Source organism: Felis catus, chromosome C1 (assembly GCF_018350175.1).
Source record: "Felis catus isolate Fca126 chromosome C1, F.catus_Fca126_mat1.0, whole genome shotgun sequence".
Classification (NCBI taxonomy): domain Eukaryota; kingdom Metazoa; phylum Chordata; class Mammalia; order Carnivora; family Felidae; genus Felis; species Felis catus.
Window position 1 is genome coordinate 23,519,945 of NC_058375.1, and position 17,146 is coordinate 23,537,090.

At 52.2% G+C, this 17,146-nt stretch overlaps 1 protein-coding gene across 3 annotated transcripts in view; it reads right to left on the reverse strand.

Annotated features, from left to right (window-relative positions):
• Positions 1-15,852: 15,852 nt before the first annotated feature.
• NKAIN1 (sodium/potassium transporting ATPase interacting 1) overlaps positions 15,853-17,146 on the reverse strand; it is a 41,586-nt gene continuing 40,292 nt past the window's right edge. For all 3 annotated transcript variants that reach the window (XM_023258400.2, XM_023258399.2, XM_045035445.1), the window contains 2 exons: positions 16,525-16,606; positions 15,853-16,368 (listed from right to left, as the gene is read on the reverse strand). In XM_023258400.2, the coding sequence (XP_023114168.1) occupies positions 16,359-16,368; positions 16,525-16,606 (92 nt within the window). In that variant the 3' untranslated portion in view covers positions 15,853-16,358. The remainder of the gene's footprint in view (positions 16,369-16,524; positions 16,607-17,146) is intronic.

Consider the following 17,146-nt stretch of genomic DNA (forward strand, 5'->3'; position numbering starts at 1 on the left):
GTAATGACAACAATAATTACTCAGTTAAAATTGCAGTATGTAATTGCATTTTGGTGGGAAAGTAAGGGAACTACAAGAACAGTGTTTCCTCAACAATGAGTGCCTATCATGTGCCAGGTTCTATCCTAAACCCTTTATGATTTGACTTCGGTTTCCCGCCCACTTAAGATCTTGACCAGACTCCTTTCAACATTGTATTAACCAGATTTCTAGCAGTTGCAAATGACAGAAACCTACCACAAGCTAAAGCAAAGAAGGAGGTGAGGGGGAGGAGAATTACTGGCACACTCTAGAAGTACAGGAGTTTTGGGTATGGCTGGATCCTAAGGGCTCAAGAGAAGTTTCCAGGGCCCCCTCTCAGCATCCCTCAATTCTTTCCATGCAGCCAGGCAAGATGGCTACCAACAGCTCTGGGCTTTCATTGACTATAGCTCTCAGTCCTCAAAGAGAAAGCATACTTTCCACTGGGGCTTCAGCATAGAAAAGCAGTCTTGGGACTGTTTCCCCCAAACTCCCTGAGGTCGTCCTCAACCCGTGCACAAGCTGAATCCCAAAGCCAAGTCTGTCCGAAGTCCTCCCTATCTGCTAAGATTATAGCATATTTGCTGAGCTTTTCATGTGCTAGGTAAAACTATCTGGTGAGCAGAGCAGACCCCAGTCTTGCCCTCACGGGAACTTACTGTCTGGGTGGAAAAGAGCATGGTATGTTCAAGGACTTGAAGGAAGGTCGGCAGGGTGCGTGCAGACAAGAACTAGCATGAGATGAGGCTGAAGAGGTAGTCACAGTCTGGTGGATTTTCCCCAAGTTCAGTCTGAGAAAAGGGGGTGTGCACAGAAGCTAATCAGGACCGTGCTACGATGTTTTGTGGGTCAATTAAATGAGGTGATGTGTGAAAGGGATTCTGTGTCTCCCTCTCTCTCGGCCCCTCCCCTGTTCACACTCTGTCTCTCAAAACTAAATAAATATAAAAAAATGTTTTTAGAAGAAGAAAAGGAGGAATAGAAAGAGCCCTTCTGGCTAAGCGACGGTCCAGGCCAAGGGCAGGAGGCGGGAACAGACTTAACTGATTTGGGGGAGGGGGAAGAGACTTCAAGGCTGATGGAAAGTGGAGGGGGTTTGCACCATAATGGTCATTGGTTGGATGCCTCCCTAGCAACCATCTCCAACCTGTTTATTTTAGAGCCACTGTTCCCCTCCAACTTAGAGAGTCTGGCGACCTTGGGTCAATACCCTCAGCATCAGGGATGAAGCAAGCACCTGACTTGGCTTGGCCCATCCTTGTATCACATTCTCTTGGCTGTGATGATTTGGTACGTGCGTGGTCGCATGACATACACCAGTCCAATCAGAATGGGTTTCAGAAGTTAGGCCAGCCTCCCAGCGTCTGGCTGGCTCAGTCCATGTTGCTTGCTTGTGACTCTTGAACTTAGGCTTGTGACGTGGAGCCCCATGTTGGGTGGAGAGATTACTTAAAAAAATAAAAAGTTTCAAAAAAAAAAAGGAAAGAAGTTAGAGTTAGGACAGCCCGCGAGGATGGGGGCTGTAGCATCCATTCACATGAGGGTCTGAGAGCTGAGCCAATCCAGAGGCCTTGTCACTGCAGGCTGAAGATAGAAACCAGTCCCGGTGACGTCCCGCCAGAGCCTACAGCCAGGCCTATTCCTGGGTTGTTCAGCTCCGGGGCTGATAACTTTGTGCTTTCGCTGCTGAGCATTAGGCTTTCTGCCACTTGGTTCCCGAGGTTGGGAAGCTGGTGAAACCAATCTAGGAAGGGCCTGGATGTGGGCCCGTCCTGGCTTTTCGATGAGGCGATGCCTTAGCTCCTTGCTGTGGAACCAGGAGACAGGCACAGGCATGTGGAGTGGGGAGACCAGTTCACCCGGTGTAGAGTGACCTGGCAGGAAAGGAGCCGGCAGCCAAGGTGTGAGGGCCTTGCAACCGTAGAGAGCTTTTGTGATGACAGTTTTACCGGGACTGGCCCAGGTCCCTGAATAACTACAGGGAGCAGAACCACCCACCCACAGGGACTATTCATATGGGGGCTGCTCTGTGAGAAAGACCCTTCCCTGTTCTTGAAGCCCCTGCATTGTTGGGTCTCTCTCTGTAAAAGCAGCCTGGCCTTATACCAATTAATTGACTCTCCCTGAGGCCTGGAGAATTCCTTGTCCACCTGTGACGCTCGGCTCAAAGGTCCCCTCCACCGTGAAGTCCTCTCTGAACTCACCCAGAACTATCAGCTGTCCTTGCAATGTGTGTCGAAAAGAGAACCACGGGCCCAAAACGATGCCACTTGGGCCTGTTCAAGTCACCAAACCAGGACTTCATACCTAATCTAATTGCATTTGCAGTTGCAACCTCCTTCAGAAATACGAGTCTTAACCGCTCAATCCGGAGTTTTTCTGCTAAGCACCAGCGAGGTAATCTGTCACCTGGCCCCTCTCCATTCCCCAAAGGCAGATGAGGTGGTCTGCCTGAATAGACCCCTTGTCCTTCCGCCCAAGGGAAACTGACCGTGCCTGGAACAATCCTTTCTTTTCTTTTGATCATAACTTTCTTGGCCCTCCCTCCTCCCTATAAAAATCTTCCATTTTGTACACCTCGGAGCTGCTCTCTCCTTGCGAGATGAGATGCTGCCCGATTCACAAATCATTTAATAAAGCCGATTAGATCTTCACATTTGCTTGACTCTTTCAAGTTTACTTACTTAAGTAATCTCTACACCCAATGTGGGGCTCGAACTCATGGCCCCAAGATCTAGAGTCACATGCTCTTCCAACTGAACCAGCCAGGCACCCCTGAATTTTGTTTCTTGTTTGCGTGCATGCGTGCGTGTGTGTGTGTGTTTTAGCTTATTTATTTTGAGAAAGAGAGGGTGGGGGGAGGGCCAGAAAGAGAGGGGGAGAGAGGATCCCAAGCAGGCTCCACACTGTCTGCACAGAGCCCAATGTGGAGCTCTGATCTCTCGAGAACCGTGAGATCATGACCTGAGCCGAAATCAAGAGTCAGACGCTCAACCGACTGAGCCACCCAGGCGCCCCTGAATTTTGCTTTTGAACATGCCTTTCAAGGTTGTACTCCCAAGTCCCTCCTCTAGGCCTCAGCTACAGGCGACATTGGACTCCAGTGTGCTCTTGTGAGGTACAGGGCACCTCCCCCATTGGAGCGTGACCCCTCAAGGGAGGTGAAGTCAGGTTGTAATGGATCATTTGACTCCTCCATTCATACTCTGTGGAGGCCCATGGTGCTCGCACGTTGTCTGCAAAGCCCTGGAACATACCGTGGGGGGTGGAATTTGGATTCTTGCCGTCAGCCGGCAGTTTGAGGTCCTGTTCATCCTGAGTTAGTTCGGGTCACGGAAACATTTCCATCCTATTCTCCTGGCTCCGGAAGACGTCTTGTTGAACCAGATTGAGAATTCATCCTCTTTCTCTGATAGCCACCAATCCCCGTCACGCGGGTAGCAGACTTTCCTGAAGATTTAGGGTAGGTTGGGGGCTGGGAGGTGGTTTAATATATAAAGCTGATCCCTATTTTATTCTCTTTCTCAGCAACTCGTGAGTTTGCTTCATGGGACTTATCACGATTTGCAATTACTTCACATGTCTTTTAACTTTTTCTTGGTTTGTTTCCTCCGGTAGTGAGTAGGAACTGATGTTACCATCATGCTGGCAGAGCTCACTGGGTGCTGGGGAGGCAGCTGTTGAATGAATGAATGAATCAATATGGAATCAGACATCCGTCTTGAATGTTCATCCTCCACTGGGAAACCCCCTCAAAGTTTCTCTCAGGCCTTCTGCTTGTCCCCTTTCTCAACTTTTTTTTTTCTTAAATTTTTAATGTTTAATTTTGAGAGAGAGAGAGACAGAGAGAGAGAGATGGGGAGGGGCAGAGAGAGAGAGGGAGACACAGAATCCGAAGCAGGCTCGAGGATCCGAGCCGTCAGCACAGAGCCCGACATGGGGTTCGAACTCGCGAACCGTGAGATCATGACCTGAGCCGAAGTCTACCTTTTTTTTTTTTTAACACCAGTTTGTCCTGGAAGGCCTCCAAAATTCTCAGCCAGTCATGCAGAACATTTACCATTCTCTCCAGCCCCTGGTTCCAAACCCGTCTGTGCATCTAACCCCCTCAAGGAATTCAGAAGAAACCAGAGGCCTGTGAAAGGAGGGACTCTCCACTGCCTAGGACACAGCTGTGGGTTTAGATGTCCCCTTTCCTATGCCTTTACAATGTTGTCACTATTGCCCCATGCAGGGCTCGGCACATTAGGAGTTGAGGCTGTACGTGCTATATTAAATTTCAAGGGAATGGAGAACAGTACCTCGAGAGGGGAGACTTCAGGTGGTGGGGCCGGTGACCGTGGTCACAAACTCTGTGCCAGGCTTCCTGTCTAAAGGTAGGGCCAGTGAGTGGTTCTTCCTCTTGACTCTGAGCTGGCCTGTGGCTGCTTTGACCAGTGGATTGTGGTAGAAGTGATACTGTGCCAGCCGCACAGCTTTTTTTTTTCTTTTTTCTTTTTTCAGTTTATTTATTTTGAGAGACAGACACAACTCAAGTGGGGGAGGGGCAGAGAGAGGGAGACAGAGAATCCTAAGCAGGCTCCATGCTGTCAGTGCAGAGCCCAATGTGGGGCTCGAACTCACAAACCATGAGATCATGACCTGAGTGGAAATCGAGAGTTGGAATCTCAACTGACTGAGCCACCCAGGTGCCCCTTTTCTTTTTCTTCTTTTTTTTTTTTTTTTTAAAGTAGTCTCTAAGCCCAACATGGGGCTTGAACTCATGACCCGGAGATCCAGGGTCACATACTCCACCAACTGATCCAGCCAGGTGCCCCCCAAACCTAGGCGGTACCCTCCTTGGTCTCATGGAGCTCTCAGTCACCATGGAAAACTCCAGCGATCCTGCTGGAGACACGGTGTGGGAACACTCAAACTCACAGGGAGGGTCCGGCTGGGTTCACTGTCGCTGCTGATGTCCCCAAGGCACCAGGCATGTGAGTGAAGCTTCATGGGTGTCTTGGAACCTCAGATCAAACTAGCCACCCACTAAACATTGCCAGATGACCCCAGTTGATGCTATGTGGAGCAGAATAACCCAGCTGAGCCCTGCCTACATTCCTGACCCACAAAAACTGTGAGATCTGTTGAAATGTTTGAAGCCACAAAGTTTGGAGCTGATTTGTGATGTAGCAATAGATAATTGGAACCGAGGGAACAAGACCGTTGGGCAGCCAGACCAAGGATGCTGGCTGGGCAGCCACCGGGACTCAGGAGGGCAGGTGAGTGATCTTCTGGTGGGAAGAGGAAAGCAATGAGAGCTTCATTTGCACCCGGGCAGGGCTGCAGCTGGACGGACGGGCAGTCACTGGCCACCCCATCTCTCCCTGACTGGCCCAAGCTGAGAGGGTTGTTAGTGGTCCATGGCATTGACCTCACATTGGAGGTGTTGACTTACCTCACGCTGATGCCATGGAACAGAAAGGGCTCATATATATTGAGCTCCTCCTGTGTGCCAGGCACAGCGATGCGTGGTGTTTTACCAGCTCAGCACAATCCAGAAAGAGAGCGAGAGACAGAGAGGGAGAGAAAGAAAGAGAGGGAGACGCACACACACGCAATGGATCTGCATTTCAAACATGGAAAACTGAGGCTTGTTGGGGGGACAGAGCTGGGACTGGAGCCTGGGCTCCAGCCCTAGAACTGTGGCCTGGCCATGTCAGAGGGGTTAGAAGGCCTTGAAGATGTCACGGCAGTGGGGGACAGCTCCCAGGGGGACAGAGTGGTGGCCCCCAGCACATGTGCACTAACCCTGGAGGAGGGGCTGTGGCGCCCCCTGCCAGGATAGAGGAGGATGGGCAATGTGGGGAGCCCAGGTCCCTTAAAACCCAAGGCATTGGGACAAGTGTTCCCACCACACCCATGGAGAACACAAAATGCTGCACGAGGCAGGCAGTGGAGACCGGCCTGTCAAGGGAGAGGGCACTTTGCCTCACCATGCCTCAGTTTCCTCATTTGTAAAAAGGGAATAACCATAGCACCTACCCTGCTATTCCTTCCTTCCCTCCTTCCCTCTTCTCTTCCCTCCCTCCCTCCTTCTCTCTCTCCCTCCCTTTCTTTCTTTCTTTCTTTCCTTTTTTCTTTCTTTCTTTCCTTCTTTCTTTTTCTTCCTCCCTTCCTCCCTCCTTCTTATCCTTCCTTCCTTCCTTCCTTCCTTCCTTCCTTCTTTCCTTCTTTCCTTCCCTTACTTAATGAACACCTACTGACTTCTGACAGGCCCAGGCCCAGGACCACACTAAGGTGTGACCCCGGCAGTAGTGTGCCAGTCCTTATAGGCAGCGGGATGGAGGTGATCATCCCTGGGGCCTGGAACCGTTTTTTTCCCTTCCAGGGGCCCTGCTTTCACCTCTAGGTAATGGCAGTGCTTATCACAGTGGAGGCTTGGAGAGACTTCACAGAGCCTCTGGGCAAGGCTGCAGGGAGGTGAGCAGATCATGGGCTGGAAAGAAGTTGACTGGTTCTCAGGGCCAAGTTCTGGGACAGTGAGACGGGCCCTTTGCCCATCGCCCTCCCAGGGGGCAGCTGGGGTTGCAGAGGCAGGTGGAGGAAGGCTGGGGCTGGCAGGAAAGGCTGAGCAGCCCTGAGAGCTGCCCCCAGGCCAGGGAGGCCTCTGTAAGCCCCACAGGAGGCGGAGCTGAGACTCTGGTCCCTCCAGACTGCTGTGGGTGCGATCCCGCAAGGAGGCCTCGGGCCACCCCAAATATAATGAGCTCTTCCCCTGTGGACAGCTCTTACAGTTTCCAGAGCCCTTACTCTTACTCTCTATGGCCTGAAGACACACATTATTAGGGCCGTTTTACAGATAGAAATACTGAGGCTCCGAGCGGCAGGCTAACCTGCCTAACGCGACCCATTAAACAGACAGGAACTTGGGGCACCTGGGTGGCTCAGTCAGTTAAGCATCCAACTCTTGGTTTCGGCTCAGGTCTTGATCTCACGGTTCGTGGGATCGAGCCCCGCGTCGGGCTCTGCACCGACCGCTTGGAGCCTGCTTGGGATTCTCTCTTTCCCTCTCTCTCCCTGCCCCTCCTCCACTCGAGCGCCTGTGTGCGTGCGCTCTCTCTCAAAACAAATAAATAAACATTAAAAAGAAGAAGAAGAATCACCGTCCGGTCACGCCCACCCCTTCCAGCTCCCCACCGACTTACTCCCAACCCCAGCTCCCCATCTACCCTCTTCTTGGGGCCCCCAAACCTCCCCACCCCCATCCATGGGGATCCCAGGGGCTGCCATCTTTCAGGAAGGGTGAGGCGTCAGGGAAGGGCAAGATTCGGAGGTTCACGGAGTGGGATGCCCCTCTGTCACACCCAGGCTCTAGGCAGGCAGAGAGGACACATTCCAGGGCCCCAGACTCCGCCCGCCTCCCCCAGCCCCCTGCGTAGCCCCTCAAACACGAATGCCTGCAGGCTAACGGAAGGGAACTCACCCCTCCTATCTTACATTCACCACCACCTGGGATCCTCACAGAACCCTGCCCAGGGAGGCATTTTTCAAGTGAGAGATGATAAGACTTGGCTGAGTGTGCCCAGGTAGCAAATGGCAGAGCTAGACCGCAAACTTCAGAATCCACGATCCTTCCTGGGCCAAGAAAGGAGAGGGAGAGGGAGGGCGCTGACCGGGCAGCAGGATGTCCAGGTATTCTGGGGGGGGGGACTTAGGACTCAGGGGTGCCTGGGTGAGGAGGGCCGGCTGACAGGCAGGGAGGGGTGCATTGCCAGCCAGCAGGTGTTGCTGGGACAGACGTGCTCCCAGACACCCCGCCCCCCCCCCGCCCCGTGTTCTGATGGGAGGGGTAGAGTGGGCTATTCAAGGGCAAGGCTAAGAGATGCACGGTATCACTTCCGACAAGTGCCCACGAGGCACTTTCCACTTTACCACCTGGGAAATCTTACTGCATTTCTCTATGCCTCAGTTCCCTCATCTATCAAATGGGAATACAGCAGCTACTTCACAGGGTTGCTATGGGGATTAAGAGAATTATGGAAGTCGGACACATCGTAAGGACGCAGTGAGTGTTTAACGTTGATCCCGTCCCTCCTCGTCAGTAGCAGCCCTCCCTGCTGGGTCTCGGGGGCTTTATTTCCCACTTTGCTCATGAAGCCTCGAGTCACTCCAAGGGTAGGATGCCGAGGGGGGCGACAGAAGTGCATACAGGGTGTTCACCTAGAGGGTGGGAGAGTTTGGAAGTCCGTGTCCCTGGCAGGTGCTCGGAATTTCTGACCCATCGAAACTGTGTGAGATAATGTCTATGGATTTAAGCTGCTGCATTTGGGGTAGCTTGCTAGGGAGCAATAGAAATCTAACGGGGTCCCCCCAGGTCCTAGAGCAGTGGTTCCCAAACCTAGCTGGGCACCGAAATTCTCCGCAAGGCAATGTGTGTCCATGGCTAGAGAAAGAGCCTGGGGTCAGAGTGGCTGGATTGGAACACCTATCTCACCACTTAGTAGGTGTATAACTTTGGGTATGTGTCTTAACCTCTCCCAGCTTGAGTAGCTCCATCCATAAATGATAGTAATAGAAGTTACCTTCTCGGGATTGTTACGAAGACTGAACAAGAAAATGCATGTCAATTCTGCCTAGAGGCTAAGAGAGCTAGGGCCTTGCCTGTCTTCTTCTGTTTTGTTTTGAAGTTTAGCTTTTTATTATTTATTTTGATGGGGAGGTGCAGAGAAAGACAGAGAGAGAGAGAGAGAGAGAGAGAGAGAATCCCAAGCAGGCTCCGGGCTGTCAGCCCCGAGCCTGATGCGGGCTGCAAATGCACAAACCATGAGATCATGGCCTAAGCCGAAATCAAGAGTCGGATGCTTAACTGAGCCTCACTGAACCACCCAGGTGCCCCTTTGCTTGTCTTGTTCATTGCCGTAGCCTCGGTGTCTAGAATGGTGGCTGGAACATAGTAGGTGCTCAATAAACATTTGACAGAGAATGAAATCAGTCAACTGAGACGACTCACTGATGCTAGTTTGCTGGTTTCCTGACTTCAGCCTTCCCTGGTGGTTCCATCAAATGTTCTCCAACTCCAAACGGGGAAATGCCCCAGGACTCAGGCTGCAACCCTCCTCCCTGTCTGCACTCATTCCTTGGTGGCTTTATCCATTTGCATGACTTGAAACGTCATCTTAACGCTAACGATGCCAAGCTTTCTGTATCAGCCCGGAGCTCTCCTCCTGTACCCAACTACCCCCTTGATATCTCCATGTGCACGTTTCACAGGCATCTCAGACTTTCCTGTGCAAAACCAGAATGCTGAAGTCCACCCCCACACCTTCTCTGTGTGCTCATCCCATCTCAAGGGCCATCCCATCCCCTACGTGCTCAGGCCACCATCCCTGAGGTCCTGTTTGACCTTCTCTTTCACTCACATTCCCCATGCAGTCTACAAATAAATGCCCGCTGGCCCTGCCCTCGAGATGTATTGAAATGCGGTCATTTCACTGTTGCCACCCTAACTAAACCACCAGCGTCTGTCACCTGGATTACCTTGATGGCGTGTGCCTGGTCTCCCTGGTCCAGCCCCTGACTTCCTACCGTCTATTCATCACACAGTACCCACAGTATGCATTCATTGCACATCTCCCAGCTCTGTGCTCTATGACCCCAGTGGCTCCCCATCTCACTCAGATTAAATGCTGAGACCCTTACGATGTCCTTCGAGGCCAAGAGCGTCTGACGTGCCACCTCCCACCCCTCCTCTCTCTGTGACTTCATCTCCTACCACTCTCCCTTTCCCTTGCTTTGAACCGCACTGGCTTCCTTGCTTCCCTCCGACATTCAGGCACGCTCCCACCTCAGGACCTTTGCACGTGTTGCTCCCTTTGCTTCCTACTTAACCTTCTTCATGTCTTTTACTTCTCTTCCCTGCCACTTTGCTCTGTGACACTTCTCTGATATCCCATATATTTTACTGGTTTATTTATGTATGCCTCTTCCCAATAGATACCCTCCCCAGAGCAGGGATTGCTTTTCGCTTTGTTCACTGTTGTACCCCCAATTCCCGGCACACTGTAGGTACTTAATAAATATTTGAAGAATGAATTCAGATGCTTGGGTTCCCTTGAATTAGTATGCAAGGTCCCCTTGAACCTGGTGTGCAAGTGGCGTCCAGGAATCGTGTATTTTAAAAAAGCATCCCGAGTAGGGTTAGGTTGGATAAGCCCTGTTCCAGAACGTCAGCAGTTTGAAGAAGCCCAGGAATGTGGTGCAAAGTCCAGCCCTTCGATTTCCCCCACGAAGTCACCGAGGCCAAAGGCGGAGGAGCTGCCCTGTGGCCCAGGTGCATGCGGGGGAGGGGAAGGAACTAGAACTTAGGTACGGGACGCCCGGCACAGGGCTCTCTCTGCAGCTCCAGCCTGCCTGAGCCTGCCCGGTCTGATTCCAGGGAAGGCTCGAGGGGAACCGCTGAGTCACTGGAACAGAGGCTCGGGGCAGGGTGTGGCCCCCAGCTCAGGTGGCAGTGGGGCAACTTGAAACTGCCCTCACCTCCTCCAGGTGACCGTGACGGAGGCTGAGGGAGGGATAAGGCAGGGCATGGACCTACCTTTGCTCCCACTAACCTAGTGGCGAAGTTATGTCAACCTTTACATTCAGGAGTAGAGCGCAGCCTTTAAAATGACTAAGCCATTAACACACACGCACACGCATATGCACGCTGATTGTCGGTAACAAGTGAAATTGAGCTCAGGGGAGTCTTAAAGTCCAGCTCTGACATGAGGAAGCTGGCAGGCATAATTTGATGGGACGTCCAGGACATTGGCGTGAGGGGGAGTTTCAAAAATGTCTGGATGTCTCTTCACCCAGGTCTAGGATTTCCCAAACCTTGAGCACAGGGGGCACTTGAAAAAAAAATGCAGATTCCTGTCACTGCCTAGGAGCTGTTGGGTCTGTGCTTTTGGATCAGGATCAGGAATTTGGATGTTAAGGGGTTCTTATGCTCTGGAAACTTGAGAAACCCTGTCCTGGGCCCGCAGCCTGTGGACTCGGGAGTCCTGTAAGGCAGTGAGGCCTTGGTGTCCGGCCCTCTCTCATTCCTAATATGTTTAGAAACTGCAAGGTCTTAAGGGGCGCCTGGGTGGCGCAGTCGGTTAAGCGTCCGACTTCAGCCAGGTCACGATCTCCCGATCCGGGAGTTCGAGCCCTGCGTCGGGCTCTGGGCTGATGGCTCAGAGCCTGGAGCCTGTTTCTGATTCTGTGTCTCCCTCTCTTCTCTGCCCCTCCCCCGTTCATGCTTGTCTCTCTCTGTCCCAAAAATAAATAAAAATGTTGAGGAAAAAAAAAATTAAAAAAAAAAGAAACTGCAAGGTCTTGGGACACCTGGGTGGCTCAGCCGGTTAAGCTTCCAACTCTTGATTTCAACTTAGGTCGTGATCTCAGTTTGTGAGTTTGAGCCCCACATGGGGCTCTGTGCTGACAGTGTGGAACCTGCTTGGGATTCTGTCTCTTCCTCTCTCTCTGCCCCTCCCATGCTCATGCTCTCTCTCTCTCAAAATAAATACATAAACTTAAATAACAAAAACAAAAACACTCCAAGATCCAATTCCAATGCATTAAAGAAAACACTAGCGTGTCTATAAATCCCAGTAGACTATTGCACTTGTCAAATGTACCTTGGGAAATTCGTGTCCTCTTAAAGAATGCCTTGGGTACCTTTGGGATTCAGCAGTTACTGGAAGATGGCCCCTCCTCCCTGGATTATTCTAATGTGCGGAGGTTGCTGGGCGGGGAATGGCAGAAGCTGGGATCTTCACCGGGTTTGGTAGGAAGACCGGCTTGACTGGTTCCAGAGTGACCAACTTGAACCCAGGCACAGCCTGACTCCTGCAGTTCATGGTGATCATTGCCCCACTGTACTAGCCCTCCCAAGTTTACACATAGAGCTCATGGCCACATACGTATCCCCGAGAACACACATCCACACGGGGCTGTGAGAAACCCGAGGTCGGCTCCTGACAAAAAAACCCTGCTTCCCACTTCCCTGCTCCACTCCAGCCTTCCAGCCCTGCCAGTTCTCGCTAAAGGGCAGCTCTAATGTTTCTTAAATTCCACGTGAGTGAAATCATATGGTGCTTGTCTTTCTTTGACTCGTGTCGCTAGGCAGAATACAGTCTAGCTCCACCCACGTCATTGCAAATGGCAAGATTTCATTCTTTTTTTTTTTTTATGGCTGAGGAGTATTCCATTTATATATAAACACACCCCACCTTCTTTATCCATTCATCAGCCAACGGACATTTGGGCTCTTTCCGTAATTTGACTATCGTTGTTACCGCTACTGAAAACTTCGAATTAGTACTTTTGTGTCCTTTGGATAAATACCTAGTAGTGCCATTGCTGGATCGTAGGGTGATCCTATTTTTGAGGGACTTCTGTCCTGTTTTGCACCGTGGCTGCACCAGTTTGCATTCCCACCAATACTGAAGGAGGGTTCCCCTTTCTCCGCATCCTCACCGCCACCCTGCTTTCCTGTGTTGGTAATTTTAGCCATTCTGACCGGTGGGAGGCGGTATCTCATTGTGGTTTCGATTTGTAGTTCCCTGATGAGTGACATCGAGCATCTTTTTATGTGTCTGTGGGCCATCTGGATGTCTTCTTTTGGAAAAATGTCTATTCACGTCTCCTGCCCATTTTTAAACTGGATTATTTGTTTTTTGGGGTGTTGAGGTTTAAAAGTTCTTTATATATTTTGGTATATATATATATATATATATATATATATACCCTTTATCAGATATGTCATTTGCAAATAGCTTCTCCTAGAAGGACAGCTCTAAAAGAGTGGCTTCCGCTCAAAATCCTTCAGGACTTCCCATCAGCTAACATGCCCTGATTTGACCTCAGTGTGGCTATAACCTGGATTCAACTCCTACCCCGGAAGGCAGAATGATGGCCCCCAAGGGTGCCTACATTCTCATCCCTGGAACCTGTGAATGTGTTACTGGCAAAAGGGACTTTGAGGTGGGGAGATAATCTGGTTGGGCCCAGCCTAATGACATGAGCCCTTCAAAGTGGAAAGCCTTTCCTGGATGAGGGAGATGTGAGGATGGAAGGAGGGTGAGAGAGACAGGACCTTGCTGGCTGTGAAGGTGGAGGAAGGGGCCACAAGCCAACAAATGCAGGTAGCCTCTAGTAGCTAGAAATGGCAAGGACTTGGATTCTCCCCCAGAGCCTCCAGAAAGAAATGCAACCCTCCAGCCATCTTGAGTTGACCCGTGAGACTCATGTCCAACCTCTACAGAACCATAAGATAACAAATTGTATTGTTTTACGACACTAACGTCGCGATCATCTGGGAGAGCACAACTGAAGCTTCCTCCAAGCGCGTGGTCCTTCGCTCTTCTTCCCCATGACACCGTGTGCTCTGCCCCCTCCACATCTGGCTCATGCTGCTGACCCTGTTCGGGACACTCAGGTCGCCTCTCGCCTGAGCCTCTTAGTAACAACTGCCTTTCACCCCACCCGGTCCTCAGCCCTGACCCCCTGCCAGCGGCATTCGCCCTTCTGCCCCGCCCATTCTGTCCTGCCCCACTAAACCATAAAGTCCTTGAAGGCGGGGTCTGTGGTTTGTTTTCCCCTGGGCTCCACGACCAGGAGTGGCCCACAGAGGTCTGTGTAGTGAACCTGGGGCATCTTGGGTAGTACGTCTGGTTCTCAGCTTCTAGCCGCATCAAGATGACCTGGGAATCTTAACAAGTCCTAATCTTACCAGACTGCCACGGAAGAATGGGAGGCAGCCCCATGTGTATCATTGGGCGGAAGGTCTCCAAGATTCAGAGTTAAATAGAAGCAGCAGGAGGAAGCTGAAGACTGAGGAGAGCATGTTGCCATTTGTGCGAAAAGGGGAAAATGTATTTACATAAGCCAACAACGAATGGTCTACCTTTGGAAAGATATGAAAAATAAGCAAAAGGACATCAGCGCCTGGAACTTTCTGAATTCTGTGGCATCTATGCATACGATCTATTCACAAAAGTAAATAAAATTGTAAAAGTTCAAAAATATGGATTCTGGCTGTATTGCCAGGAAGGATCCAGGAAACTGTGTCTAAAGCACTGTCCGTCAGCTCATTCTAAGTCAGAAACTGAATTGTCAGGAAGAGGGCAGGGTCGAGATGCAAAGGATATTTGGAGGCATAAACTTAAAATGTACTTCATGAAAAAAAAAAAAAAAAAGAACTAGAAAGCTCTCCCAGGGGTCGCGAAGCCAGGGTTGGGAACCCACCGACTGAGTCCCACCTCTGCATTTTATGGATGAGGAAAGAGACGGAGAGTGACTTCTCAAAACTACGCAGCCAATCGGAAGCACAGGCCGGTGCCCCAGGAGTGATAATGACAATGACATTGACTCCCAGCCCCTGCTCACCTTCAAGCAGGGACCCTGCTCACTCACAGGGCAGGAGGACAGAAAGATAGAGAAGAAATCACCATCTTTAATCAACCCACCTGCACAGAAACCAGGGGAGCACTCCCTGCCTTGCAAGGTCCCAGTGAGAAAAGAACTTGGGTCCCCTTGCAAAATCCATCTCATAAAAACAAAAGGCTTCAAAGCACCAGTGGCTAAACCCGTGGAGTAGAAAGGAGGCGGGGCGTGTGGGGGTGGGAGGAGAGGGCTGGAGGCAGGGAAGCAGTCAGGTCTGAAGGGAGCCGCTCCCTTCTTGAGCTGTACGCACAGTTACCTAGGCAGACCACCCGGGACTCAGTGCCTGGGGGAACTAGAGGAACTCCTGGGGCCGGCTCCTTGACACAGCACTACAGATGAGATGGTGGGGTGGGGTCCTAGCCCAGGATATTCTGGCCGCAGACGGTAGGGAATGCTAGATCAGAGGGTGGAGAGCAAGGATGGGAGTGTTCACCACGGACGGGCTCAGGTGTACGAGCCATCTGTGTTTCCCTCCAAGTCCCCCACGCCTCCTGCCCTCCTTCCTAACCCAGGGCCACTCCTGTATCACAGACTGGGAGCTGAGGCCTGATCCTCCTGCCCTTGGACTCCCAGCCCGTACACAGGAACCAAGGTCCTCAGGGGTGTCTGTGGAAGGAGGTGGGGAGAATGAGCTCTCATCTGTTTGCTCTCAAGGGTGCTGGCCCTCCCGGCCCCACACCACGACCCACTCCCCCAGTCTGCCTCTTCAGAACTCCTTCTGGGCTTCTTAGAGGTTTCTCCTGGACACTGGAGTGGTCACAAACGCTGGTGATCTTTGAAAAGTGGTGACTGGGCCGCGCCGACCAGCCCTCTTCTATTCCGGAACCACAGGTCTTCCATCTGGAAGGTGGATGGAACCATCAGGGGTCGGTGGGGTTGCTGACGAGGTAGGGATCATGGCTGCAGCAGACCCGGCCTCAGGGACCTGGAAGGGGGTGGCGTGACTGAGGTGTGGCCTCCCCTCTTACTGGAATGAGCTTGAAATGTTTGCCAAGGGTGGGCAGGGGCCGAGCCTAGGAGGGCTTTCCTGTGGGTCAGGCTGAATTCAGGGCTCTGGGCTCTGTTCATCTGGTTCCCAACAGGAGAACAGGTATATTGCTACAAGAGAGGTGGTGTAGATCATGTGGGTTCTAGAGTGTCCCAGATGGATGGGGGCTCAGAAATGGAATTCAGAGACCAGACCCCAGGGGTTCTGGAGCCTAAAACTGCAGAAAGTACACTGTGTTCAAGGCCTGCCTCCACCCAAAGCCTAGCTGTGTGGCCTCAAGCAAACGCTTCATATCTGGGCCTCAGTTTCCATATCTGAAAAATGGGAATTATAATCCCAGCCTCGCCCTGGGGACTTAAGAGTCAAATGAAAAGGCTAGAAAGAGCTCCACCTGCTAAGAGATTATTTTAATTATTTGAGGGAAACTGAGGCCCAGAGAGGGCAAGGGCCTTGCCAGATGTCACACAGAGAGTCAGTGACGGAGCTGCAACTGGAACCCAGGACTCCTGCTTCTAGGTCACAGTAACTCTCCCCAAGGCTGGTGAACCAGTGTGGTAAAATGAGGTGAATGCCATTTCTCTCTGGACACGGGACCGGAAGTTGGGTGAAGGGTTTCAAAAAGAAGAGGCTGGAGCAGGGAGGGAGGCCCCAGCGCACACCAAGGCTGAGATAAAAAAAAAAAAAAAAAATACAAACCCCCGCGATCCCCTCCCCCGCCCGGCCCGCCCCACCCTTGGAGTCGGGCTGCGAAGGGCCAGGTCCATGTCCGGCGGACCCAGCTAGTGCAGGCTGCAGTCGGTCCGCTAGCCGCCAGGGGCGCGCCTGCCATTTGGGCCCGACCTGGTGGCCTCAGCTTCAGTCTAGCCAGCAAGCACGCGGCGCCCGGGTGGGAGCGCGGCTACCCCGACCTGCAGAAAACAAAGGCAGGTTAGGGAAGTGGACCCCGAAAATATGGAGGCAGGCAGATCCGGCTGCCCTCCCCGCTCCTCCCTGCCCTTTGTTCCCCAGCAGCAACGCCCCGGTCCCTCCACCGCCCCCCCCCCCCACTGGGCGCCAGGACCCACGTGTACAGAGGCTGCAGTTGTAAATGCGACGTCTTCTGGGGCGCCTGGTATCCGTAGGAGTCAAAGCCACCGATGAAGTCGACTGTGGAAGGGGAGGTGGCTCATAGTTAGGGATGGGCCCCTAGGGTGCGAGTTATGGGAGGGTGGGTCCTGAAAAGGAGGAATCTGAGAGCCAGATCCCATACAGGGTTTTAGGGCCAGGCTTTGCTGCCAGATCCCAATAGGTGGACCTATGGGGAACAGGACATGGAGAAGCTCAGCCAGAGTGGCCAAAGCCCTAAGTGGACAGAGAGCCTGGAGGGGCGAGGCCGTCCTTTAAGGGAGCAGGGCTTGAGCCACGTAAGGGGGCAAGACCACGGAGGTGGGTGCGTGGTGGTGGTGGTGGTGGGTTAATGGGGGCAGAGACTGGGCATGGGTGGTGTTTGGTAGGGGTGAGCCTCATGGAGCTCCTCCGGGGGGCAGAACCTAAGAGAGGTGGATAGAGAGCGGCGCTGGAACCATGGGCTGGGCACCTGGATGTCTAGGTCACAGCTCAAAATGTGCTACGTAGACCCCCACTACCCCTGCCGCCTTTTCTCCCCCACCAAGAGGGTCCAGTTGGCCAACCCAGGGCTCCCTCCCT